The 23,435-nt window shown below is 47.3% G+C and overlaps 10 protein-coding genes across 10 annotated transcripts; 6 read left to right on the top strand and 4 right to left on the bottom strand.

Moving 5' to 3' along the window:
* Positions 1-454: 454 nt before the first annotated feature.
* On the top strand, positions 455-2,275 carry I302_105716 (protein disulfide-isomerase domain; the record flags this gene model as incomplete). Its single annotated transcript, XM_019191466.1, has 6 exons — positions 455-547; positions 644-912; positions 1,017-1,155; positions 1,332-1,556; positions 1,695-1,963; positions 2,032-2,275. The coding sequence occupies 6 exons, from the start codon at positions 455-457 to the stop codon at positions 2,273-2,275; spliced, it is 1,239 nt and encodes a 412-aa protein (XP_019046096.1).
* A 464-nt stretch (positions 2,276-2,739) lies between these two features.
* Positions 2,740-5,031, top strand: I302_105715 (uncharacterized protein; the record flags this gene model as incomplete). The annotated part of the gene is made up of 3 exons (XM_019191465.1): positions 2,740-2,765; positions 2,889-3,390; positions 3,475-5,031. 3 exons carry the CDS (start codon positions 2,740-2,742, stop codon positions 5,029-5,031), a joined length of 2,085 nt encoding a protein of 694 aa, XP_019046095.1.
* A 356-nt stretch (positions 5,032-5,387) lies between these two features.
* I302_105714 (citrate synthase, mitochondrial) lies at positions 5,388-7,323 on the bottom strand (the record flags this gene model as incomplete). Its single annotated transcript, XM_019191464.1, has 8 exons — positions 5,388-5,453; positions 5,518-5,787; positions 5,859-6,012; positions 6,076-6,167; positions 6,233-6,523; positions 6,602-6,895; positions 6,981-7,169; positions 7,285-7,323. The coding sequence occupies 8 exons, from the start codon at positions 7,321-7,323 to the stop codon at positions 5,388-5,390; spliced, it is 1,395 nt and encodes a 464-aa protein (XP_019046094.1).
* Positions 7,324-7,605: 282 nt separating this feature from the next.
* On the top strand, positions 7,606-9,482 carry I302_105713 (uncharacterized protein; the record flags this gene model as incomplete). Its single annotated transcript, XM_019191463.2, has 7 exons — positions 7,606-7,624; positions 7,844-7,929; positions 7,990-8,007; positions 8,147-8,224; positions 8,297-8,659; positions 8,763-8,963; positions 9,039-9,482. 7 exons carry the CDS (start codon positions 7,606-7,608, stop codon positions 9,480-9,482), a joined length of 1,209 nt encoding a protein of 402 aa, XP_019046093.2.
* A 306-nt stretch (positions 9,483-9,788) lies between these two features.
* On the bottom strand, positions 9,789-10,874 carry I302_105712 (uncharacterized protein; the record flags this gene model as incomplete). The annotated part of the gene is made up of 3 exons (XM_019191462.1): positions 9,789-10,161; positions 10,254-10,618; positions 10,701-10,874. The coding sequence occupies 3 exons, from the start codon at positions 10,872-10,874 to the stop codon at positions 9,789-9,791; spliced, it is 912 nt and encodes a 303-aa protein (XP_019046092.1).
* A 326-nt stretch (positions 10,875-11,200) lies between these two features.
* I302_105711 (T-complex protein 1 subunit epsilon) lies at positions 11,201-14,146 on the top strand (the record flags this gene model as incomplete). Its single annotated transcript, XM_019191461.2, has 15 exons — positions 11,201-11,251; positions 11,329-11,354; positions 11,418-11,463; positions 11,528-11,552; positions 11,626-11,661; positions 11,756-11,920; positions 12,082-12,212; positions 12,296-12,363; positions 12,433-12,774; positions 12,990-13,110; positions 13,177-13,362; positions 13,432-13,569; positions 13,639-13,819; positions 13,886-13,990; positions 14,121-14,146. 15 exons carry the CDS (start codon positions 11,201-11,203, stop codon positions 14,144-14,146), a joined length of 1,647 nt encoding a protein of 548 aa, XP_019046091.2.
* Positions 14,147-14,737: 591 nt separating this feature from the next.
* I302_105710 (uncharacterized protein) lies at positions 14,738-16,375 on the top strand (the record flags this gene model as incomplete). Its single annotated transcript, XM_019191460.1, has 6 exons — positions 14,738-14,884; positions 15,061-15,281; positions 15,386-15,470; positions 15,538-15,678; positions 15,779-16,028; positions 16,170-16,375. 6 exons carry the CDS (start codon positions 14,738-14,740, stop codon positions 16,373-16,375), a joined length of 1,050 nt encoding a protein of 349 aa, XP_019046090.1.
* A 312-nt stretch (positions 16,376-16,687) lies between these two features.
* On the bottom strand, positions 16,688-19,026 carry I302_105709 (uncharacterized protein; the record flags this gene model as incomplete). The annotated part of the gene is made up of 10 exons (XM_019191459.1): positions 16,688-16,794; positions 16,873-16,906; positions 16,974-17,353; positions 17,441-17,555; positions 17,640-17,882; positions 17,971-18,025; positions 18,108-18,244; positions 18,325-18,557; positions 18,632-18,784; positions 18,906-19,026. The coding sequence occupies 10 exons, from the start codon at positions 19,024-19,026 to the stop codon at positions 16,688-16,690; spliced, it is 1,578 nt and encodes a 525-aa protein (XP_019046089.1).
* Positions 19,027-19,412: 386 nt separating this feature from the next.
* On the bottom strand, positions 19,413-21,155 carry I302_105708 (uncharacterized protein; the record flags this gene model as incomplete). The annotated part of the gene is made up of 5 exons (XM_019191458.1): positions 19,413-19,643; positions 19,788-19,956; positions 20,081-20,864; positions 20,929-20,985; positions 21,053-21,155. The coding sequence occupies 5 exons, from the start codon at positions 21,153-21,155 to the stop codon at positions 19,413-19,415; spliced, it is 1,344 nt and encodes a 447-aa protein (XP_019046088.1).
* Positions 21,156-22,038: 883 nt separating this feature from the next.
* Positions 22,039-23,025, top strand: I302_105707 (uncharacterized protein; the record flags this gene model as incomplete). The annotated part of the gene is made up of 1 exon (XM_019191457.1): positions 22,039-23,025. The coding sequence occupies one exon, from the start codon at positions 22,039-22,041 to the stop codon at positions 23,023-23,025; it is 987 nt and encodes a 328-aa protein (XP_019046087.1).
* Positions 23,026-23,435: the final 410 nt, after the last annotated feature.

Genomic DNA, 23,435 nt, shown 5'->3' with positions numbered 1-23,435 from the left:
ATATGTATGGGTCTGTATCGTCATTTCGACTCGAGGGTGTCTTCCAAGTGATAAAGGATGGGAGTGTTGACACGGACTCAGACTCTGTAAGTCCTTTCAAAGGATGGATATACGGGCGCGAGTCGAGCCCGGTACACGGCGGACAGAGATTGTCTTTCCCTATTCGCCCAAGGGCATCAATACGTCCAGGAGCTGGCTTTTCTTGGGAACGTCGCTGACATAGCCATGAGCTCAACCTATGAAGAACGATTAGACAAGCACAGTCCCAGTTGTGAGTTTATCATCGCAGACACGTCATGGCACTTATTAGTCACGTGACTTGTGTATGTGACGTGGAGCATCACCCAAGGAGGTGGAAAGGACAGTCACCTATAAGTCGGATTAGATGAATTATAAATCAGAGCTACATTGTTAATCTTCGCATCTATATCATCAGAGTAGAATACCATACAAGATGAAGTTCGGCATATCATTCTCGCTATTCGCCTTCGCAGCGTTGGTAGGAGCGTCCAACGTCATCGATCTCGATACAAAGAATTTCGAAGAGGTACGTTGGACATTCATCGAGGGCGATTATTAATCATCCCCTTAACATACGAATTTAAACTAAGCATATGCTGAGACTATCTCATCTCACGTATAGTACGTAGGAGGCGACCGACCAGCCCTAGTGGAATTCTACGCCCCATGGTGTGGCCACTGCAAGAACCTCGCACCAGTGTATGAGCAATTGGCAGACGCCTTCCCTTCTGATAAAGTCGTAATTGCCAAGACGGATGCCGATGGTGTAGGAAGAGATTTGGGTTCGAAATATGATGTTAAAGGATTCCCTACGCTCAAGTGGTTCCCTAAGGGAAGTTTGACTCCTGAGGATTATTCTTCGGGGAGGGATCTGGAAGCTTTAGCTGGATTGTGAGTCATCCGTGCCACTATCATTCGGCCTGACTCCCTGTCCTTTTGGGCTGTCACAATGCTGACTAAGCCCGTCTAATCTTGTTGAAATTCGACCTTTATAGCGTATCCGAGAAATCAGGTGTCAAGTCTAAGATCAAGCCTCCCCCTCCCCCTGTGGCTGTTCAACTTGATGCGTCCAACTTTGATGATATTGCGTTGAATGACGATAAGAACGTTCTCGTCGCTTTCACTGCTCCTTGGGTGAGTTCATCAATCTTACCAGGACAATCTCCCCTCATCCCTTGCATCCGACCTCCTTCCATCGCTCCATTTCCAGTCATGTCATCCCATACCTTCTCCTGGTCGATTCACCAGGTCTCTTCTCCATACTCTACCCAAAACCACATCCCATTGACAATGCTGATCCATATACACAGTGCGGTCACTGCAAAAACATGAAACCAGCCTACGAGAAAGTTGCCAAAGCCTTCCTCTCCGAATCTGATTGTGTCGTCGCTCAAATGGATGCCGATGCTGCTCCCAACAAGCCCGTCGCTGCCAAATACGATGTCCGATCTTTCCCTACTATCAAATTCTTCCCCAAGGGATCGAAGGAGCCTATCGCTTATTCTACTGGTAGATCCGAGCAACAGTTTATTGACGTAAGTGGGAGATCCTCTAGCTCTTGATAAGAATTCATTCCTTCACTCATCCGTTACCTCTTACTTACAATACGTGTCATTGTTTATGAGCTACGTTTCGAACAAGATATGCTGACCTTGGTCCTCCATCTCCTGCAGTTCCTCAACGAACACTGTGGTACCCACCGATCCATCACCGGTGTTCTCTCCGAGACTGCCGGTAAAGTCCTCACTCTCGACACTCTCGCTTCCAACTTCTTCACCGCTTCTCTCCCCGAAAGACCAGATGTATTGGGTAAAGCCAGGGAATACCTCGCCACTTTGACTGGCGCAGACAAGAAGACCAACACTTCTGCTCAGTACTACGTCAAAGCGATGGAGAGAGTCATTGAGAAAGGTGAAGGATGGTTAACCAAGGAACAAGCCAGGTGAGCCAAACTTATGCTTCTCGGCTCAAGATATGAATGATCAGCTGATGGTAAATCACGTAACATAGAATCGCCGGACTCCTCGCATCACCTTCACTGGCACCTACCAAGCTTGACGAACTCAAGATCAAAGCCAACATCCTCTCCTCCTTCGCCGCTCAAAAGGCCTCTGAAGCTGCCGAAGCCGCTGAGGACATTTACGAACAAGTTGTAGATGCTGCCAAGCAGGTTCCACAGCAGGCTAAGGATGGAGTTGATCAGTTCGCTGATGCTGTTCAAGATAAGGCTCAGAAGATCAAAGAGGAGCTTTAAGCGGGGGTAGTGGAGATTAAGGAAATGGTTTGATTGGAGGAATAGGATAGAGGTATAGTGAGGATGCAGGTGGTTTGATAGGGTAGTAATGATCGGAATGAAGCAAATACATGGAATGCATATGATAGGATCTAATCATTGTTCGCGGTATGCATGCTATCAGATTGCCAGTAATCATCGTCTCACAGTTAAGACCAGAGAGATACAGGTTGACATTGCCACCTTTTGGCGCTCGAGGTGAAAGTGGAGGATGTCTGAAATGGACGTGACAACAACAACAGTATGGATACCGAACATCGTTTCATCACCGGCATGATATCTCCTTAGCATCAATCAACTGCTCAATACGTGTTCGAAGCTGCCTGCTTTGGTACAACAGCAACGAAGCAACGGTTATAACGTCCACTCGACGCAAGACTTCCATTCTCAATTATTGAGTCATTATTCTCAGCGATCTTGCAACGATGGAACCTCCGCTCACACTGCTCATGTGAGTTTATCTTCATCCCAGATTACTAGTTCCTCGTCCTTCGCCCCCGACGTGTTAATCTACCACGTCGCTCTCCTTGTTCGAATGAGAATAAGAGATACTAACTCCAATCTCCGCTCGTAGAAATCAATTATCTCCTCCCTCCCTTATACCAACATACATCCCTTCCTCCCAACCGATCTCACTCACCGACCCCTCCCCCCTCCCATCCCCACCTAGGGAGTTCCATTTCTCACCTACACCAAATTACCCAACGCCCTATGGGAATGTCTCCCTCGGATCGACGTTGGACCTGGATATATCACTGGAAAACACCGGTTCGCAGCGGAATGACGTGTTGGGAGTTCGGATGATGGTTGAATGTCAGGGGGGGAGTGGGAGGTATAGGTTGGGGGAGGTTATCCATTCGAACGATTCAATTTCCACCGAGGGGACTGAAGGGACCGAGCCCAAAGAAGAGGTAGAGGAGAAGGTAGATAAATTGTCGGTGTTGAAGTACGGCGAACGGGTAGGATTACAGATAGATAATGAGATCAAGGATCTGGGGTTGAACGTTTTGATCGTTAGTGTGGCTTGGGAGACTTTGGAGGGGAGGAAGACTTTTCAGAGGTTTTTGAAATTCAATGTGAGTAATTCATTTCCTCTGTACAACTCTCTCTTGTGTAGGAGAGTCATGCGATTGACATGTATTCTGTGTCGCACTTAATAGGTCATCCCACCTCTATCAATCAAAACTCGTATCCAAACTCCCACCAACCCCAACACTCTACTATCCCCCACCAAGAGAGAACAAGTATACCTCGAGATCCTCATCCAAAACGTCTCAGGCGAATCAATGATCCTCTCCAAAGTCCTCTTGGAACCCGTCCAAGGACTACTATCCCATTCCATTCAAGACGAGAATGAGGGGGTAATGCTCTTACCAGAGGATATACGTCAATTCCTATTCGTCCTTTTCCCTTCCCCTTCACCCGAAGAAGGAGGTGAGAGATCGACGTTCCCGCCCTCTTATCCGGGGGGTACGATCCTTCCTCTGGGACGATTGGACGTCACATGGTTATCTGGGGAATATCACTTGAAAGGGAGACTACAAACTTCCACTTTGAATAGACGAGTTCCCATCCCCACCACACCTGCACCTGCCCCGCCGCCCAAGGGGTTCGGAGGGGTATTGCCGGCTCGTACGCTTAGTTCACAATCCAATGCTACTCCTGGAAGTCCACTGGCTACACCCAATAAAGATCGGTTGGCCGGGACGCTGTTAGCTCCTAGTCCGATTAAGGGGACCATACAGAAGGAGGAACCAGATCAGTGGGAGTATGACCTGACGTTAGTGGAGAATCAGGATGATGTGAGGGAGTACGAGGTAGAGAACAGATTCTCAATGGGATTCAAGCTTGGTGTGAGATCTACGAGGTACATACATGAGAGTGAAAGGACGACGAGGAAGCCATCAATATCGGACGAACGAAAGGAAGATGCAGGTGAAGATGAAGATGATGTACCTCTAAGTCGGATCTCATCAAGAGTATCTACCACTACCGACGTACCACCCCCACCAAGAATTGCAATCCAATACCTTACACCCCTTCCACCTCAAGTCACAGCAGCAGCAGCAGCAGCAGCAGGGCCTGGTGGTCTGCAGATATCGATCCTATCGCCTTCACGCACAAACACACCCACACCTGCCCCAAATGACAAGCGCCCTTTCTCACCTCTCTCTGGACCTTCCAGACCCATGACTCCATCATCTATAACCAGCCAGTTAAGACAAGCTCAAACGCAAGGCCTGAATTCGGTAGCTAATTCACCAAGATCAGAAACGAGGTTCCAAAATGCCACGCCTGTATCTTTCAGTAACACCACTCAACAGATATTACAAGAGGAAGGAGAAAATGCAGAAGAGGTATTCCCACCATCACCTTACATCACTACCACCCGTAAATCGGATGGGACAGAGGGGATTGTGAATCTGGGTATTTCCCTGCAGATCCTACCTACCGCGACACTACGAAAAGTCCTCGAGAATACCGGTCAATCTTATCTACTTGATACCGAGGGTGAACCAAAGAAGAAATACAAGTGGGAAGTGGCATTTGATTTCCAATTGAATTTCATAGCATTCCATGAGGGGCTGTTCAATCTGGGTGGACTGAGGGTATTGATTCTTGAGGACGAGGTTGCGAGTGCAAGTGAGGGTGAAGGGAGGATTGATGGGAGGGTGGGGAGGGAATGGATTAGTTTGGGTGATATTTCCATTGTTTAGGAGGCAATGGGTTGATGGGGATGTATTATATACAGTACGAAATGCATGAACCTGACGAATAATCAATCGCTCTTACATGCGTGTCTAAACTGAATGCAACGTTCATCGCCGAATTTGATTACGATCCTACTTGAACAGTAACTTCCTGCACTGACTGCAGTCTCTGCTCGCCACGACCAAGAACTACTGACACTTCACCTGCAGATATGGTTATTGGTTATTGAGCACCATGACATAACATGCAAAGATCAGATGCATTTCCCTTGAATCCAGCAAAAGTCATATATACTATAAATCGTCATATATACTTTTCACCTAATCGAATCAAATAGCTACAAAGATTCTCGTGCGATCATTTATTTACCTTCGAACATCTTCTTGATAGCTTCGGTAGAGTATGACTTGGGTCTCTCGAGGGGCATCTATGATTCAGCGTTATATGATCAGCCTTGTTGTATTATATGTGAAGGAAAAAGCCAAACTTACACCAAGAGCTCTGTCCCAGATCAATTGAGAGACAACACCGAAGGCTCGGGAAACACCGAACAACACGGTGTAGAAGTCTTGTTGGTGGAGACCGTAGTAGGTCAACAAGACACCAGAGTGAGCATCAACGTTGGGCCATGGGTTCTTGGCTTTACCGGCCTCGAGGAGGATGTTGGGGACGATTTTGTAGATTTGACCGACGAGTTTGAATCCTGGGTCGTTGGGGAGGTGCTTGAGGGCGAACTCTCTTTGAGCGGTGTATCGAGGGTCCTAAATGAGTCAAAGAGTCATTGGATCAGCTAAGCTCTGATAATCGTGTTGGCCTTTAGCTGTGTACTCACAGTCTTTCTCAAGACGGCGTGACCGTAACCTGGGACGACTTGTCCGGATTTAAGAGTAGACCAAACGTATTCGGCAACTTGCTCGTCGGTGGGTTCTTTACCGATGGCAGCTTGCATCTTTTGGACCCATCGGAGTACTTCTTGGTTGGCAAGACTATTTTCGGATGTCAGCTATCATTCGGCAAACCTGGCGATTATTAGCTGACAGATGACTTACCCGTGAAGAGGACCGGCAAGACCGTTGAGGGAAGCAGCGAAGGAGAGGAAAGGATCAGAGAGGGCTGAACCGACCAAGTGACCAGTGTGGGCCTATTTCGATTACATGGTTGTTAGCCGTCGTGTGTTACATGTCACAAAGGTACAGCTACACTCACAGAGACGTTACCACCTTCGTGATCAGAGTGGATGGTGATGTACAATCTCATGAGGTCGACAAACTCCTTGTTCTCACCGAAACCGAGCAAGTTGGACAAGTTGGCGGAGTAATCGAGGGATTGGTCGATAGCTGGGAGCTTACCATCACCGTAGACGTTTCTGAAGATTCGACCAGCGATGTTGGGGAGTTTGGCAATGAGGTCCATGGAGTCATCGAAGGTGGTCTTCCAGTATTCTCTCTTGTGGACACCGTTAGAGTAGGCCTTGGCGAAAGCGGAGTCGTGGTTGAGCTAATCGCATCAGAAACACGTCAGCCAGCTGCTAATACAATATATCTTACGATCATTCGAGAGTGAGTTGTGACTTACAGCGTTGACGGCGATGGAGAATTGAGTCATTGGGTGAAGGGTGTTGGGGCATCGGTCAATGAGCTCCTCGACGAATTTGGGGAGTTCAGCTCTGGCGGCCCATTCTTGGGAGAGTCCCTTGACCTGCTCCTCAGTGGGTACTTCACCGGTTACGAGTAACCAGAAGAGACCCTCGGGAAGAGGCTCAGTACCACCTGGAGCGGTAGGCAACTTTTGTTGAACTTCGGGGATGGTGAGTCCTCTGAATCGGATACCCTCATCAGCGTCAAGGACGGATCCTTCCCAGATCAAACCCTATGGACAGATAAACGGTGTCAGCTTACATCCTGTACTTCTGCTGTCGAAGAGAAGACGAAGAGAGGGAGGAAATTAAACCCACCTTGATACCTCTCATACCACCGTAAGCCTGGTCAACGGTAACCTCACCAAAGCTCTTGTTACCGTGAGCAGCTCTTACAGCCTTGACATTTTCGATCTCCTTGGGGATAAGTTCGGTCAATCGCTCCTTGAGGGTAGGGGCGAAGGCTGAAGGGGTAGAAGCGAAAGTTCTAGCGAAAGATGGTTTGAGCTGCACACGAGTGTTAATATCAGCTACATGTCAATAGAAGCAAGAGAGAGGGAAATCGGCTAAAAGTGTGCAGAGAAGATACGGCCGAGAGATAAGAGTTGGAGACGTAACTGACCTGAGCTCTGAGAGCGTTTCTGGAAGCGATGAAGCTCATTTTGGTAAGGTGGACAGCAAGAAGAGGGAAGGCAAGCTGAAATTTCTGAAGGAGAGAAAGAGAAAAGAAGGAGACCAAACAAGTTAGATGAAGATGTGAAAAGGGGATGTATGAGATGACAAGGGTGGGTATCTCTGTAGTATCCAGCGGAGCTCATATAACGTATTATCCGTATAAATATCAAATAATTTCTATACACCCGGTATCTCATGGGGTTGGGGCCGGACATTTATTAGATCCCTCCTTTTAATCAGAAAACACACTCAAAACCGAAACAGACCGATGTCGCCGAAATTATCACGTGACATAACATTCATCTCATCATTTTGACTGGTGACGAGGATGATGATGTCCGAGACGACAACGATGATGACGGTGGAGAAGAACATTGACTCGGTAAAGAATAGCGCAAATAATCAGCAATAGCTCGGTCTACAGTGCAAAGTTCAAAAGTGAGTGTTGCAAAGGGATGGTCGCTCACCCGGCCAAAGACACTGATCAACCCGTGTGTGCCGATCAGTGGTATTCGATACGACCTACTATGACTTACTCGAGGTATCGGTAGATGCTACCGACGCCGAAATCAAGAAGGCTTATAAGAAGAAGGTGGGTTGGTCTCATACGAATAAAGACATCTTTGCTGAAATAATGTGAATCGGTCAACAGGCTATGCAGCATCATCCTGTGAGCGATTTTCGAGGAAAGGAAGATGTTTCATTACTAATCATTAAAGAACACCAAATTATCTTGTAAAATAGGACAAGGTGAGCTGAATGGGGATTAGGCGTTCGCTGGAAGAAGCTGACACTCAATGTCAATGCAGAACCCAGACGATCCACAAGCGCACGAGACATTCCAAAAGATAGGACAAGCTTACGAGACATTATCGAATCCCAATGATGTGGGTTATAGTCATACGTCGTGTACTCAGACATCGTCATGGCTATGGAAGCTAATATGGTGATGAACGCAGCGAGCAACATACGACTCCCACGGACCAGACGGACCACCCAGAGGAGGAGGCATGCCCTCAGATATGGACATGGACGACCTCTTCTCGCAGATGTTCGGCGGTGGATTCGGTATGGGCGGTGGTGGGTTTGAGTTCGAGATGGGAGGTGGTCCTTCACGTAGGAGGAAACCCACAAAGGGGAGAGATACCACTATACCCTATGATATAAGCTTGGAAGAGGCATACAAGGGTAAAAAGGTGATTATGAATCTGGAGAGGGATAGGATATGCGGGGGATGTGAAGGGTCTGGAGCGAGGGCGGGGGTAGAGCCAAAGGAATGTGGGAATTGTGAAGGCAAGGGAGTGGTATTTACCGATAGGCATGTGAGTGGTATCCCCTCTACTCCTACTCCGTACTTGCTTTCATGTATATTTTGGGAATTCGTTGTGAGGTAGATGGGGCTGATACGGTTGGAAATGAACGTAGATCGCACCTGGCTTGCTGGGTAAAGTAAAATCCCCTTGTCCCTCATGTCATGGCGAAGGTAAGAAAATAAGGGATAAGGAGAAGTGTAAGAAATGTAAAGGACTGAAAGTAACGAAGGAGAAGAAGAGGATAGAATTCATGATTGATCCTGGAACAGAGGATGGCGAGAGGATAGCCCTGCGAGGCGAAGGTGATGAGGAGGTGAGTCGGCATTTCCTCTACTGTTTAGAGTTGATTTTGGTATACTTATCTGATTTTTCCCACTCACCCGCCCAGCCCGAAGTACCAGCAGGAGACATAATATTCCTAATCCGCCACCTCCCCCATCCGTCCTTCAAACCCCAACCCCACACTCAAGGTGGTCTCTCCATCCTCATTTCCATCCGACTTTCTGAATCACTCTTGGGCTTCTCTAGAATATTGTTTATCCACTTGGACGGTAGGGGTATACAGATAGAGTCGAAAAAGGGAGAAAGGATAATCAAACCCGGTTCGATCTATACTATCAAAGGTGAAGGTATGCCCATCCGAGGTACCGGTAGAAAAGGAGATATGTACGTTAGGTTTGATGTGGAGTTCCCCACTATCGATTGGGCTAAGCATCAGATCCTAGAGACGGGGGAGGGAGATACGAAGGTTGAATTGCCGGGGAAGAAGCCGGATTTGAGGATTGAGGGGGAGGTGGTGAAGAGGGAGTTGTCGATGAGGCCTGTGAATTAGGGAGAACATCGATAGAACAGGTCGTGTTGATCTGCTGGGAGTCAAGGATGGGATAGGCGGGGGACTATAATTTCACAAGCATCGCTCTTCTGAGAGCTCCCTTCGCAGTGTTTTGGTAGCACTAGATGGGATGGTGATTTCCGAGTTGAAGAGAGAGAGGACAAATAGCATTTGTAGCATTATGACAATACATACAGCATATACACTTTATATTTACATTACATGCACGATTCATCGGACCTCGCCCAATGCTCATCAGTAAGGTTATCTTTCTCTGCGCATGGGCACGTTGACATTCTCTGTTCTCTACTTTTTCTCCCCATCAATTTTCCGTTTCTTGCCAATCTTATTCTGCTGTTCTTCGCCATCTGAACTTCGCTTCAAACCTTTCCCGGACTTTCCATTCCCTTCCTCCGTCATACCTTGCGCGTCATCCTTCGTACTACCATGGACGACGGATTTCTTCCGAATACCATTCACGTTTCCAGTTTCTTCCATCTCCTCGCCAAATTCTGCTTCTGCTTCGTCGCCCGCATCATCCTCCTTCCCTCTCCCCTTCTTCCTCCTATTTCTACTCTTCACCAAAACATGCTGTACATTTACGTTCCGCCTTTCCTCCAATCCTAGCGGTACAGTCGAAAGCGTGACGGTAAGATACGGATGATGTATCATTTTCGGTCTGCAACAATCGAAGCACATCAGCCTAAGCCTAAATACCGATACCGATATCGATAAAGTTTAGTCAACTATGAGAAAGAGGTATCGGCTCACCTAGATTTCCCCCCCAATACCCTCTCCAGACTATTCCCCTCCCCCTCTCCTCCGCCGTCCATCTGGGCGGAAGGGTGGTATAAAGCCGATTCAGTGTATTGCCATATCCCCTTACTCATCCTCATCTTCTCCTTCCCCTTGATTTTAGGGTTGCGTTCGTGTTTGGCCGAGCAGAGTGCTTCGAGATAGGTGCGTTTTATGATTTCCACTACTGTGATTAGTCGGGGTATGTTGGTGGTGCATGATAGGAGGGTTGTGGGGTACTTGGCACTGGGTGTTGAAGGGCTTGCTTCGTTATATTCTTGCGTTGTAGTGGAAGGGGGAGGGGGGAGGGTATGAAGGACTAATGGTGTGTGGGGGTCATCCTACGAAAGAAGAGATATAAGCATGGTCACTCACGTTCTGGACCGCTAATTGAATAGATATAATACATGTTCTATAACTCACATTCAGGAAGCTAATGGCGAAATCGACATAAGATGCGATAGACCCTCCAGAGGTGATTCGCATTTTATATGGCTCGTTGGGGCTAACATCGACAGGTTTGGTAGCTTGCTTGGCGGTTTTGCCTCGGTGTTCTCGTACGGGCTTTTTGCCTGTGACTTTCTGTGCGTCTACCATTGTGCGATCTATCTTTTGCGCCAGGTGCTACGATATTGGTGGTTGTGCGACAGCTTAGAAGTCAAGAAATCGCGCATCTCATCACTGTCAACAAATTCTAGACTGGACATCAACTTTCGAAAGGAACCTCCACCCTTCTCTTGATAAGTTAGGTGTGCGAAACTCCAGTGGAAATTGCGAGCCTAAACATGCGGCCCACGCGCGTTGGTGGATGTTCATGGAATTTAAGATGATAATTCTTGAGCAATCTTCCAAAATTATATGATCATTTCGCGTTCTACTTCGTCGTCTTCATATCTCTGTAATACCCAAAAGAACCAAGCAAAATGTCAGTAGGTCAGATAGATCCTGGATCAGCCGTATATGCTCAAGACGAGGTACGTGACGTTTGGTTATCTCTTCCCTCACTGTCCCTCGATGGATTTAGCTGAAAATGTTGAATTGACGGTGTTAGAATGGACGACCATTCATCATCGTTCGGTGAGTCAGCTATCATCTCATGTCCAACCTTTCTAGGAAAATTATAGCTGATAGTATATACAGTGAGCAAGGGAAGAAAGTGCGAACGCATGGGTTGGAAGCTATCAGGGTGAGGCGTCTCTCTTCCAACCTTTTTGGAAAGGTTCTGCAGCTGATCAATCACAACATCGTAGAGTCATATTCTAGCTGCTCGAGCCGGTGAGCGAAAATGATGGAAGAGTGTTGAAGAAGGGAGACTGTACTGATTTTTTCTGGTCATCGGCCGGTGTAGTCACCAACATCATAAAATCATCACTCGGACCTCGAGGTGAGTGTTCAACCATCATTGCTCACACAGCACATTACCTTACCGTAGCACCATGATCTGACATACTCGAGCACCGCTGACATGCTTCCAACAGGTCTCGACAAAATTCTCATCTCCCCTGATGGAGATATAACAGTCACCAACGACGGAGCGACCATCCTCGGTCAGATGGAAGTGGAACATCAGATTGCAAAGCTGTTGGTGGAGGTTTCCAAGTCGCAGGATGACGAGATTGGTGATGGTACGACTGGTGTTGTCGGTGCGTGTCTTTCCCACTTTGTCTCATCCCTTACGAGTAAAGAAGAAAGGACCAGTCATCATCACCGTTATAAAATGATCTGTTTGCTCTGCGCTCGTCCAAAGGCCCATAACCTTGAGTTTCTCTTGGAAGCGTGAGCTAAAGCCCACCTTTCATGATAGTGCTCGCCGGTGCCCTTCTCTCTTCCGCCTTGGATCTCTTGGACAGAGGTATTCACCCTATCAGGATAGCAGATGGTTATGAGAAGGCTTGTGAGGTTGCTGTGCAAGAATTGGATAGAGTAGCCGATAAGGTGAGTGCTGCTTCTACCATATACACAGTATTTGCGAAGCATACACTCATCATGCTAGTCTTCGTCTTCTTACCAATGTACAGATCGAGTTCAGCAAAGAAGATACCACCAACTTGCTGAAAACCGCCAAAACAAGTTTGGGAAGTAAGATGTAAGCTCACTTCCACTTACTCAACCTTGAGCGACCAGAGCTGCAAGTTGATCGACATACTCTCCGCAGCGTCTCAATAGCCCACGACAAATTCGCCAACATCGCCGTCGACGCGGTCCTCTCCGTAGCGGACCTGGCAAGGCGTGATGTCGATTTCGAGCTCATCAAAGTGGATGGAAAAGTCGGTGGATCCCTCGAAGATACCTCGCTGGTCAAGGGTGTGGTAGTGGACAAGGATATGTCGCACCCTCAAATGCCATCTACAGTCAGGGATGCCAAGATTGCGATTCTGACTTGTCCGTTCGAACCTCCGAGACCTAAGACGAAACATAAGTTGGATATTGAGAGTGTTGAGGAGTTTAAGAAGTTACGGGAGTATGAAAAGGAGAAGTTCCAAGATATGATTAAGATGTGAGTGCGAGCTGTCCGAGCATCTTATCGCGGACTTCGCCTATCACGGTTTTGCGAGAAAATGAGATGTGGACGGAACAACCTCAAAGGGACTTTTTGTGGGAGAAGACATGAACAACGGGACAGAGTTAACTTGAAGTGGAGTATAATTACCGGAAGATGCAGGAAGTCGAACCGGAATATGCCTTCAGAGCTGACATGCAGCATCTTGACAGGGTCAAGGACACCGGAGCCAACCTCGTCATTTGTCAATGGGGTTTCGACGACGAAGCCAACCACTTGCTCATGCAGAACGAATTGCCGGCTGTACGATGGGTCGGTGGACCAGAGATTGAGGTGAGTTCGCACCACATAAGCTTTCTCCACGCCGTGCGCACCTGACTTATCTATGAATGCTTGCAGCTCATTGCTATCGCTACCAACGGACGAATCGTACCTCGTTTCGAGGATCTCTCGGCTGACAAGCTCGGTCGAGCGGGTCTGGTCAGAGAGCTCACGTTCGGTACGACAAGGGACAAGATGCTCGTCATTGAGGAGTGTGCGAACACTAGAGCTGTGACTGTGTTCGTAAGAGGAAGTAACAAGATGGTGAGTATCAATCGCTCGCTTAGTGATGAGCAATTGAGCTTTGTGCTCATCAAACGTATGCTGCTGTAGATCATCGACGAAGCCAAACGAGCCTTGCACGACGCCATCTGTGTAGTACGAAACCTTGTTAGAGATAATCGAGTGGTTTACGGAGGTGGTGCTGCAGAGATTTGCGCTTCTATCGCTGTATCCAAAAAGGCTGATGAGGTGAGTGGCCTAGTCTATAGTCTATCTTTGGATGGTGAATGGCTGACGTGTCGGTTCACTCAACCGTAGATCCCATCAATCGAGCAATACGCCATGCGAGCATTCTCTAAAGCTCTCGATGCTATTCCTCTCGCTTTGGCTGAAAACTCTGGTCTATCACCTATCGATACTTTGGCGGATGTGAAATCTCGACAGGTCACTGAGGGTAACCCTAGATTAGGTATTGACTGTCTTGGAAAGGGGGAAAATGGTAAGTGTTATAATACCTCTTCTAGTTAGTCTTCTCACACTGCTGATGCCTTGTTGTTGTTGGTAGACATGAAGACGCAACATGTATATGACCCGTTGATCTCGAAACGACAACAGTTCCTATTAGCTACTCAAGTCGTAAGGATGATTTTGAGAGTGGATGATGTGATAGGTGAGTGAGAATCTTGTTTAATATGGGCCTCCAGATTTCAGGTCAAGCTGTACTCTACGCACGTCAGAATGATCTCGATTATAAAGATACTTCTTGCTAATGACGTTTGTTGTTTTGTTTTTGGGTGTAGACGCATCCGCATTCAAGGATGAATAAACGAGGGATGAAGTCATGTTTTAGCGTAGGGTAACGGTCGCAATCGCAGTCTGGTTCTCGATGAAATGAAGTCATGTCACTATATACAGTACCAATTTGCATGCATGCATAGAAAGCTATTGTCTCGTCCTCTCACCCCTTGCTTATATATACTTGTTTTTTTTTGAAATGGATGTATGAGAATACATCATAGAGGGTAACAAGTGTGAAGCGGGGTAAAGTATTCAGGATCCGATTAGAACCGATTGGAGTGGTACGCGGAGCATTCGGTGAGCGGTCCGGAGTGAGTCAGGGTGTGTGTATGTGTGATGCCCTGAGATAGTAGATAAGTGACGTACGGTTATTCTCTCACTTCCTTTCGGTCCGTTTGATTGTGAAGGTGCGATGTGAGATGGATCCAGTTTGTCATAGCCGCTTTAATCCTCTTCCGTACCGATTGATTCTCTGAATTCTCTGAATTCCCAAACTTTCCATTCTATACCAGCATTTCTCTTAAGAAGACCAACCTATCAAACACTTTGTTGACAACAACAACACTTACAATCACTACTTCTCTCCCTTCTACTTTCGAATCAGACGCATTCAAACACAATGGCAGCCCCTCAAACTACACTCGGTGCGGACCTCGAACCACCCACCACTGACCTTATCACCCTCACGAGACATATCTTGTCTAGACAACGGGCGTTGGGTGAGGAGGCCTCGGGGGATCTGACGATGCTTTTGATTGCTATTCAGGTGGGTGTGGTTCTCTTTGCTGTGAAAGGAGGGGGTAGTCAGTTGTGCGTAGATGGAAGAGTATAGAAGGCTGACGAAATCCGCTTCTTCTCTCATCATTACCCCCCTCCTCGAAATCTATATCACCTATACCATCCTATTGTGTCCGATTTGTGATACCCAATCAACACCCACAGGTCACCTCCAAATACATCGCCTCCAACGTCCGAAAAGCCCGACTCATCAACCTCGTCGGTCTGGCCGGAGCGTCCAACGTCCAAGGTGAAGATCAGAAGAAGCTCGATGTATTGTCTAACGACATTATGGTGAATGCCTTGTCGGCTTCTGGGAAATGTAGTGTGATGGTTTCGGAGGAGGTGGATGAGGCTATTATTGTTGGTGGATCTAAGGGTACTTAGTGGGTTTGGGTTTTCTTCCTCACCTCGTTCTTATCTGAAGTAATGTATACGGATCGTAATATTCTTGTAGATATGGTTACTGATACCTGAAATCACTTTACAGCGCCGTCGTGTTCGACCCTCTTGATGGTTCATCCAACATCGATGCGGGTGTTAACGTCGGTACCATCTTTGGTATCTACAAGGTCGTGAGTGTGTCTCGCCATACACATAATGTCTAGTATTAAGCTAACATCTCTTTCTTGGGGGCGCTAGGCCGACCCATCCAAAGCTTCTGTTGCCGATGTCTTGAAACCCGGTAAAGACCTTGTAGCTGCCGGTTATACCATGTACGGTTCATCTTGTAACCTTGTGCTATCTACTGGACAAGGTGTTGATGGTTTCACTCTTGATGAGGTGGGTGGCAGTCTTTTTTCCCTCAAATCCAGTGTCAACATTCAATCCTGAGTGGACACTCTACTTCATATATGCTGACATTCATACTTGAATACTATAGGCCCTCGGAGAATTCATCCTCACCCACCCAGACATCAAGATCCCCTCCCGAGGCAAGATCTACTCGTTCAACGAAGGAAACTCCCTCCACTTCTACGAACCCACCAACAAGTATCTCGAATCCATCAAATACCCGGCCAACGGTAAACCCTACTCTGCCAGATACATCGGTTCGATGGTTGCAGATGTGCATCGAACGTTGCTGTACGGGGGTATCTTCGGTTATCCCGATGACAAGAAGAGTAAGGATGGTGAGTTACCCTTACTCTTATATGACTCTGTCTTCATTTGAGGAAGAAGCAATTCCTTTTCCCTTCCTAGATAGAGTATGAGGGCATATGATGGCGAAACAATACTATATATACTGATCGTTGTTCGTTGTATCCTTACAGGTAAATTGAGAATGCTTTACGAGGCCTTCCCAATGTCCTTCCTCACCGAACAAGCCGGTGGAGTAGCCACGACAGGAACCCAACGAATCCTCGATGTGGTTCCCAAGAACATCCACGGTAGATGTCCCGTGTTTTTGGGATCCAAGGACGACGTGGAGGATTTGAAGAAGTTCTATGCTGCTTGGGATGGCGAGAAGAAGTGGTAAACTCATCACTGGAGAGTATGTCGTTTCAAGCGAGAAGGAAAAAGGAAGTAAGAAGTGGAAAGAAGAATATGAGTCAATGCTTAGTTGTAGTCTAGCGTAGCTTATATCTGGATGATGTGCTGTTTCAACCGTCACAAATGCATTGTCTTGTTCCCTGCTCTATAAAGATTGCAACTGTACCGCTGATTCCGACTGGACCCTGACGACAGAACCAGCAAATCGAATCGAGGGAGATGAGGTTGATTTGACGTTATTTTGCATATTCATCTCTACTACACATTTATTGTCTATCGGACCGCAGAACATCTCCACCTAGATATCACCCATATCATCCATATCGTCCGCGTCGTTCTCGTTCTCCTGGATGAGCTGAGCGATCTCTCGATCTCTTTCTCTCGCATCGGCGGCTGTGTCGAGTTCTATATTCAGTAAATTAAATCAAACCAAATTAGCTTCGTCACGAAATCAGCGAGCGGCAAGCTTATGCAAGAACTTACCTTTTCGATGGGCGTTGGGAGGGTATCTCATTGCCTATAGTCGACATGAATCCCATCAGCACTTGATAAACCCAAGTATGAAGTGAAAATATATGACTCACCCGGACACTCTCATTGTACACCTGCGTACAGAAATTAACCCTCTTATTAAACTGAACGGTAGGTTCGTCCGTCTCGTAAACATTCTTAATCTGCTTGCTGACTATGAACCCCTTCTCGTGATCTATGACCGCATCAATCACACCATCCTTGATAGCCTTTGCTACGATGTATTCTGTATCTTCCTCTGAATCGAGTCGCAATTTCACGCAAATGTCCGCAAGGGAGATACGCGAGTATGAAAGTGTGATAGACCTCAAAGCGGTCTTGATCACGAAATGCCTTAGTCGGAGGATGAGGAAGTGGGTCGAATCGTTTAAGAAGACTTGTTCGTGCGCTTGGAAAGCTTTTTCGAAGCCTGTTATGTCTCCTATTCTGACGGCTGTAACATGTCTCAAATACATCAGCTCAGTCGATCGAGGTGAGATCATTTCATTCAACAAAGAAAGGAAAGAAGTGGTAGACTTACCTTGAACGATCTGGAAGTATGGTAATAAGGCTTGTTTCAATACTGGTTTTCTGAACATTGCTCTATCTGGGATCACACCGGTGAGGAGAACGACAATGATAAAGTATTTGTGGATCTGGTTATTCAGTCATCAGAATCAGCTTTTACCCATCTACCGTGCCAAATTCTTTGAGAATGACTTGAAATACGCTGTACCCACCAATTGCACGAAACCAGGAGCGACCTCATCCTTTGGTGCCCTCCTAATGGCAGTCTGCAAGTAATTTCTCGCTTGCGCATAATTCAACTGAATCGCTCTCAATCGACCAGCGTAGAACAACCATCGCACAGTCTGAGCTTGGTTGGCAGCGCCTAAAAAGGTCGACTTGGCGATGAGTTTGTCGGCTTGGTCGTATTGCTGAGATGCCAAGTATGATCGTAGGAGGAGGTTGATCACGGTGACCTGGGGAATGAACATATTAGAAATGGTCTCTCACTGAGGATCGCATTGTAGCTAAAAGGGTAATTATAGAGGAGGAAGGGCAGCTCACCTCCAAAGTCTCGTCTTTCCTCAAAGAAGCTGTCTGCCTGATCGCCAAGAACGATCTATAATCCCAACAACAGCACTGATCAGCATTAAATCCGTGATAGAAAATGATGGTGCTAGCGGTATGAACTTGAAACTCACGGTTGCAGCTCCGCCAATCTACCTTGCAGCTCATACGATCTAGCCAGGTAGAACCACACCTTCGCAGCGATCTGATCCATCGTTCGTCGATTGAGGGAACTGATGATCTCGGTAGTCTCCTGAGCAAATTCACCGGCCTAATCCCAATTCGAACACCAACCATGTCAGCTTGTACCCGCTCACCCAACGACGGGGAGAGGAAAGAGATATGACTTACCTCAACTACCTTCCCAGCGTCCAGATTCAGAAGGATCAAAAGCAATCTCAAATAAATGATACCCTCTGGAACCAGGTCGTTCCCACCGTTATCTAATGGAGGAGAGAACTTTTTCTTCTGCGTTGTAGTCGATGTGTCATCCGTGGTGGGATCGACTTCCATTGATTCTTCTGATGAAGTAGAAGGTAGAGAGGAGAATATGGGGTTGGCGATGAGTGATTGGCCGGTTTTGGCTAATCAAATCATTCAACATGGTCAGTCGGACTATGTCCTCCACTATCTAAGCATGGGGTAGATGAGGACTTACATCCCTTGGGGAAGGCTTGATCCAATACATTCTTCAACACCGCTTTACTCAATTTCTTCCTCAACGTAGTTAGGGTTCGTAATACTCTGATGGTAAATCTGGGTTCTATGGTTGATACGGCCCTTCCGATCAGTGTGATGTTGTTAAGGATCTCTGTGGAGGTGTTCAACAGGACGAGTCAGCTGGAATGACTCGACGGAGCAAACAGTGATGTACGGAGAGTAGTTCCTCCTCGACATGGGCATTGGATAAGGCTATATGTCATTTCACTCACCCTCTTCAACAGTCAATACAGGTTCTTCAACTACAGGTTTCTCCACCTGAGTGGTTCCCTCGTCACCTTTCTTCTCCTCTTTCGTGGGCTCCTGGAGCTTTGCAGTCGGGTTCTTAGCCATGATGGGTTCTTCTGGATTAAATGAGTGGTGTTGATCTATGGAGAGTGATGTGATGTACGATGTTATATTGAAAGATGGACAAAGTCAACGGTAATGGACAATCGACGCGCAATTCACCTTTCACTCTTCAACTCACGCTGACACTGACGTCGTATTCAGTCAACCTCGTGGCAAATGAACGTGGCACTTTGCATTGCTTCCTGCGTTCCCCTCCACTTGACTTGTTATGCTGAACCAGGCATCTACTTCTACACAGATTACATATTCGTACTCAATCATATACAAAGAGCACCATGTTCTCCTGACTCCTGATCTTTCTGGGTATCTAATCTCACTTTCTCCCATATAAGGTATCTTACAAAAATGTCCCTACCAGACCAAACCAATCATTCTCTCCTCGCATGGTTCTGCTTCGCAACCTCCCTAGCCTGCTTCTCCAACAGCTCGAACGCATTTAGTACTTCCTCTTCGGATACTGGCGTATCATTGTTGATGTTGACTTCCTCACCCAGGTTCAAGGTACCTTGCTCAGTCAATGGGAATACGGATGAATGGGGGATGAGAAATTGGATGGACGAGCGAAGTGCTGCAATTTCAATTTTGGACGATTCGAGGGCCTGTCGGTTTCGACGAATATTAGTTGAGATGTTTCCATTTCGAAGTGTGGCTGTATATACAGGATAAAGGGAGTAGAGAAGGGATTTGGAGGCTAGAGGCCATCCGTGGTTAAGGGCGAGAAATAAAAGAGGGGGTGGACTTACCAATACCAAATCCCTCAAGATCCCATCTTTCTGTTCCATCTGTCTTTTGACCAATCCCAACTGCGCAGAATCCTGCTCAAGCTTTTTCATATGTTCTTCTCTCCTCCTCCTGAAAGCTTGTTGAGCACGTTTGTTCTGCTCTGCTCTTGATAATTTCGAGGGGGAAGATCTGTTGACATCGTACGAATGTCAGCCATCAATACTATCTGAGGGAATGTAGCACGTGATCGCCAATATCTGACATGGTTCGAAGAGGGCCAGGCTGCAGCAGTATGGTTCAGAAAGAGACTCACTCTCTCGCAGCCTGTTCCAAAGCTTGTTTCGTCGCTCCCTCGCCCGGAGCCTCACCAGCCAGCGCAGGGTCAATAATTGGTGCTGACGAATCTTCTTTCGTCCCATCCTTACTCGAGGAAGCAGCCAGCGAATCGAAGGTCTTATCTATATCAGAGGTAGATATCGACTGACTAAGTTCCGTCAACTGTCTAAACTCATTATCGTATCTACCCGTAGCTGGGTCATCATTGCCCCCTGCTGAAGGAGGCTTATCGTTTCGTAAATTACTCTGATTGGGCTCCTGAGCAACAGCGAGGACATGAGCCTGAGCTTGGGCGATCTCATCGTTAATTGAGGTATCGGTCTTTCTATTTCTCCTTCTCTTCACGCCGTTCCCACCTCCATTGGGTCGTAATTGCTGTTGATCCATTTCGACCCACCCAGCTCTCTCATGAGGTAATTTCCGTCTCTTCCCGCCCATCTCCCCTCGGTCGATCTGGTCATTCATCAATGCTGCTTGCTCGATCATATCTTGTCCGCTGAGTACCGAGGGATCAGGTAAGGAGAGGTTGGAGATGGTTTCTGAAGCTAGTCGGGCGAGGCTGGTCGGGATGGGGATAGTAGGATTCAGAGGGGAGGTCGATCGGCCAGAACGGACAGAACGGGTGATCTCCCCTGGTTGGTAGGCTGTGAATGATGGTTGGTGGGCTCTGTTGGATGGTGCTACTTGGGAAGGAGAGGATACACCACTGAGAGGTTGTCGTTCGCCTGGGAGGGGGGCGAGGGGTGCTTGGTCTGTGCGAGCTGGGGCGGATACATGTCAGCTATGTGAGAAGTGAATACCATGAGAACTATGGGGGTAGCTCACCATGTTGAGTAGTTGATACATCGCCAGATTCAGCATGAGGGTAATCGTGTTCTAAATCTACGCGTCGTAGAACCACCTGTTAGTGACCCATCCGGAGCATATGATTGTATGTGGGAAAACATACAATCCAAAAGATGGCTTTCCGTCTCATCTGGTCCTCTCCCATCTGTCCCGGGGGGATAGAGTAGTGTAGCGAGAGAAGCGTGTGAGTCTTGGTTGATGCTCATATCGGTATGAGGTGTCTCTATGGTGATGGTGGTGGACTGTACGAGTGGAGGGAAGAAGTCAGAGTAAAGTGGGATGATTAACAAATACAAAGCAATACGCTCGAGGTTATGTAAGTGGTCGTGGTAGTCATGCTTACGTATCTCATCATCGCTCAGAATCAGAATGCGAAGCAGAATCAGCGGGATTATCGGAATTATACTCTGGTGGCATTGTTGCCCATCACCTGACTAGTGGTCCAGATCTGTGGCAACGGAAGATAGGTGGCATCCCTTATGTGCGTTGATGGTATCTGTGTAGATGCAAAGCACTGTATGTTCGGACGGAACATGCTCTTCACAACGATGTTCGTTGTGATATACAAAGTACCCCACTTGGGTGACTGCATTACATGAAGTATTTCCCCACTCGGTAAGAGATCATCCGATCCAACCGGATGTAGCTGGAAAGCACGACTTAAAAACGATGTTTCAACCCAATATCACCCAGTTAACATCACAATTCTCCTTCCGAAAGTGTACTAACGACTGCAGATCACGAGTCGTACGCACCTTCCTTTGAGCTAAAAAGCTGAGAACGGTGATATCTCGGTGTAAGTTGGACCGAATTGAAATGCTCATGATACTGATTTGGGACGAGTTTGATGGTAACTATCTGAAAGTGAATGTCGTCCCATGACTTACCTCGTTTGCATGGTCGTTCACTAAGGTCATGCACGGAGGGGAGAAGTGGGTATATAAACGACCAGAGTCGTCGGAGAAAGCTATTTTTCTCCAGCCATCAATTCATCACTCACACCATCCAGCCTTGTCCAGCACTACTTACACAACACAACGACTATCACCCTCCAGTTCAACTTACCAAATCGTAATCATACACAACACAATGCCCCACCTAACCCAATCACCTCTCTCCTCACCCTCCCTGCGAGCCATCGCCCACCCCCAACTTCGTACCTCCTACTTCCCCCCCGTTCCGACCGCACCACATGCATATCATGGTCGAGTTCCCCCCACCCCGCACAGTTCGCTGAACGTAGTACATCACTCGCCTCAGCCCAATCTCGGTTCAGGTTTGGTCGGTTGTCTAAAGCATTCTCAACACATATCTGGTCGTCCTCCCTTGAGAGAAGAGTATATGGAAGCCGGCCCGTACCATCGTGGCGATTTACCTTCTACTTCGGCCATGGAGGCAAATGGGTATATGGTTAAACCCGCTATGAAATCCCTCAATACAGCTGAGAAACGACGATCTTCACTCAAAATCTCACAAATCCCTATTGGTAATTCCTTTACTCCCCCCCACCAAACATCGAGGGGTATACACACCACCTCAACAGCCCAAGCGAGAGTGATGGAGAATGAGCATAACAACCAAAAGAGAAGACCATCCTTCAAGATCGAATTACCTCCTCGTCCCACTATCCAGAAACAACAGCTCACACAACTATCTCACGCTCCCTTTCCCAAACCATCCCAAACCAATACCGATCTGCACCCCCTCCCTTCGAACGTGTACAGTTCCCCTCCAATCTTCCGAGATCCCTTCGTAGGCACGAACAACATATCGACATACGAATACCCAGCTGGGGGATATATGATCCTTCGAGCACCTACCAAGGTCCCACATAGGTTTATGGATGATTTCCCCAGTCCCACGTCTACCCATCCTCCCGCTCCTACTCAGGGACAAGAGGAATTGATGTACGGTATGGAGGGGATTGGGTTAGGTTATTCGCTCAATAAGAGGGTGGCTACGCCATGGCTGAGGAGTAAGGGTGATGAGGAGGAGTGGTTGAGGGCTGATGATCTTGAGGGTGTCGAGGGTGTAAGGGAGGTTGAATTGAGAGTTAGGGGGTTGGCTATTGCTTGATCATCGGGGTTCAACTCTTATTGAGTGACGAGGGATGTATTGGTTCGGCAAGATTGGCTTGACTCTGGTCACAGATGGTGTATATAGATTATTCTGCTCTTGATATTGCTTGATCCCGCTTGTATATAGATGGTGTATATAGATTATTTTGCTGTTGCTCTTGCTTGATCCCGTATGTATATAGATGGTGTACATAGAGTCTCTTCAAACAGTATGCAAAGTGCTCGTACCTACCCTTCGCTGCAATCTCCTCACAGCTGATCGTACATTGGCATATATATACATACATGATGCGGACATTGTCATGATCAATTTCGCACATGCGCATGATATACAACTCGTGGACGTACATAACTGTCACACCAAAACATCAACAAAAGCCCCAAAACCCAGAAGGGCGATAAACCAAA

The sequence above is a fragment of the Kwoniella bestiolae genome, chromosome 4 (assembly GCF_000512585.2).
Source record: "Kwoniella bestiolae CBS 10118 chromosome 4, complete sequence".
Classification (NCBI taxonomy): Eukaryota; Fungi; Basidiomycota; class Tremellomycetes; order Tremellales; family Cryptococcaceae; genus Kwoniella; species Kwoniella bestiolae.
This window is presented reverse-complemented; position numbering and strand designations above follow the sequence as displayed.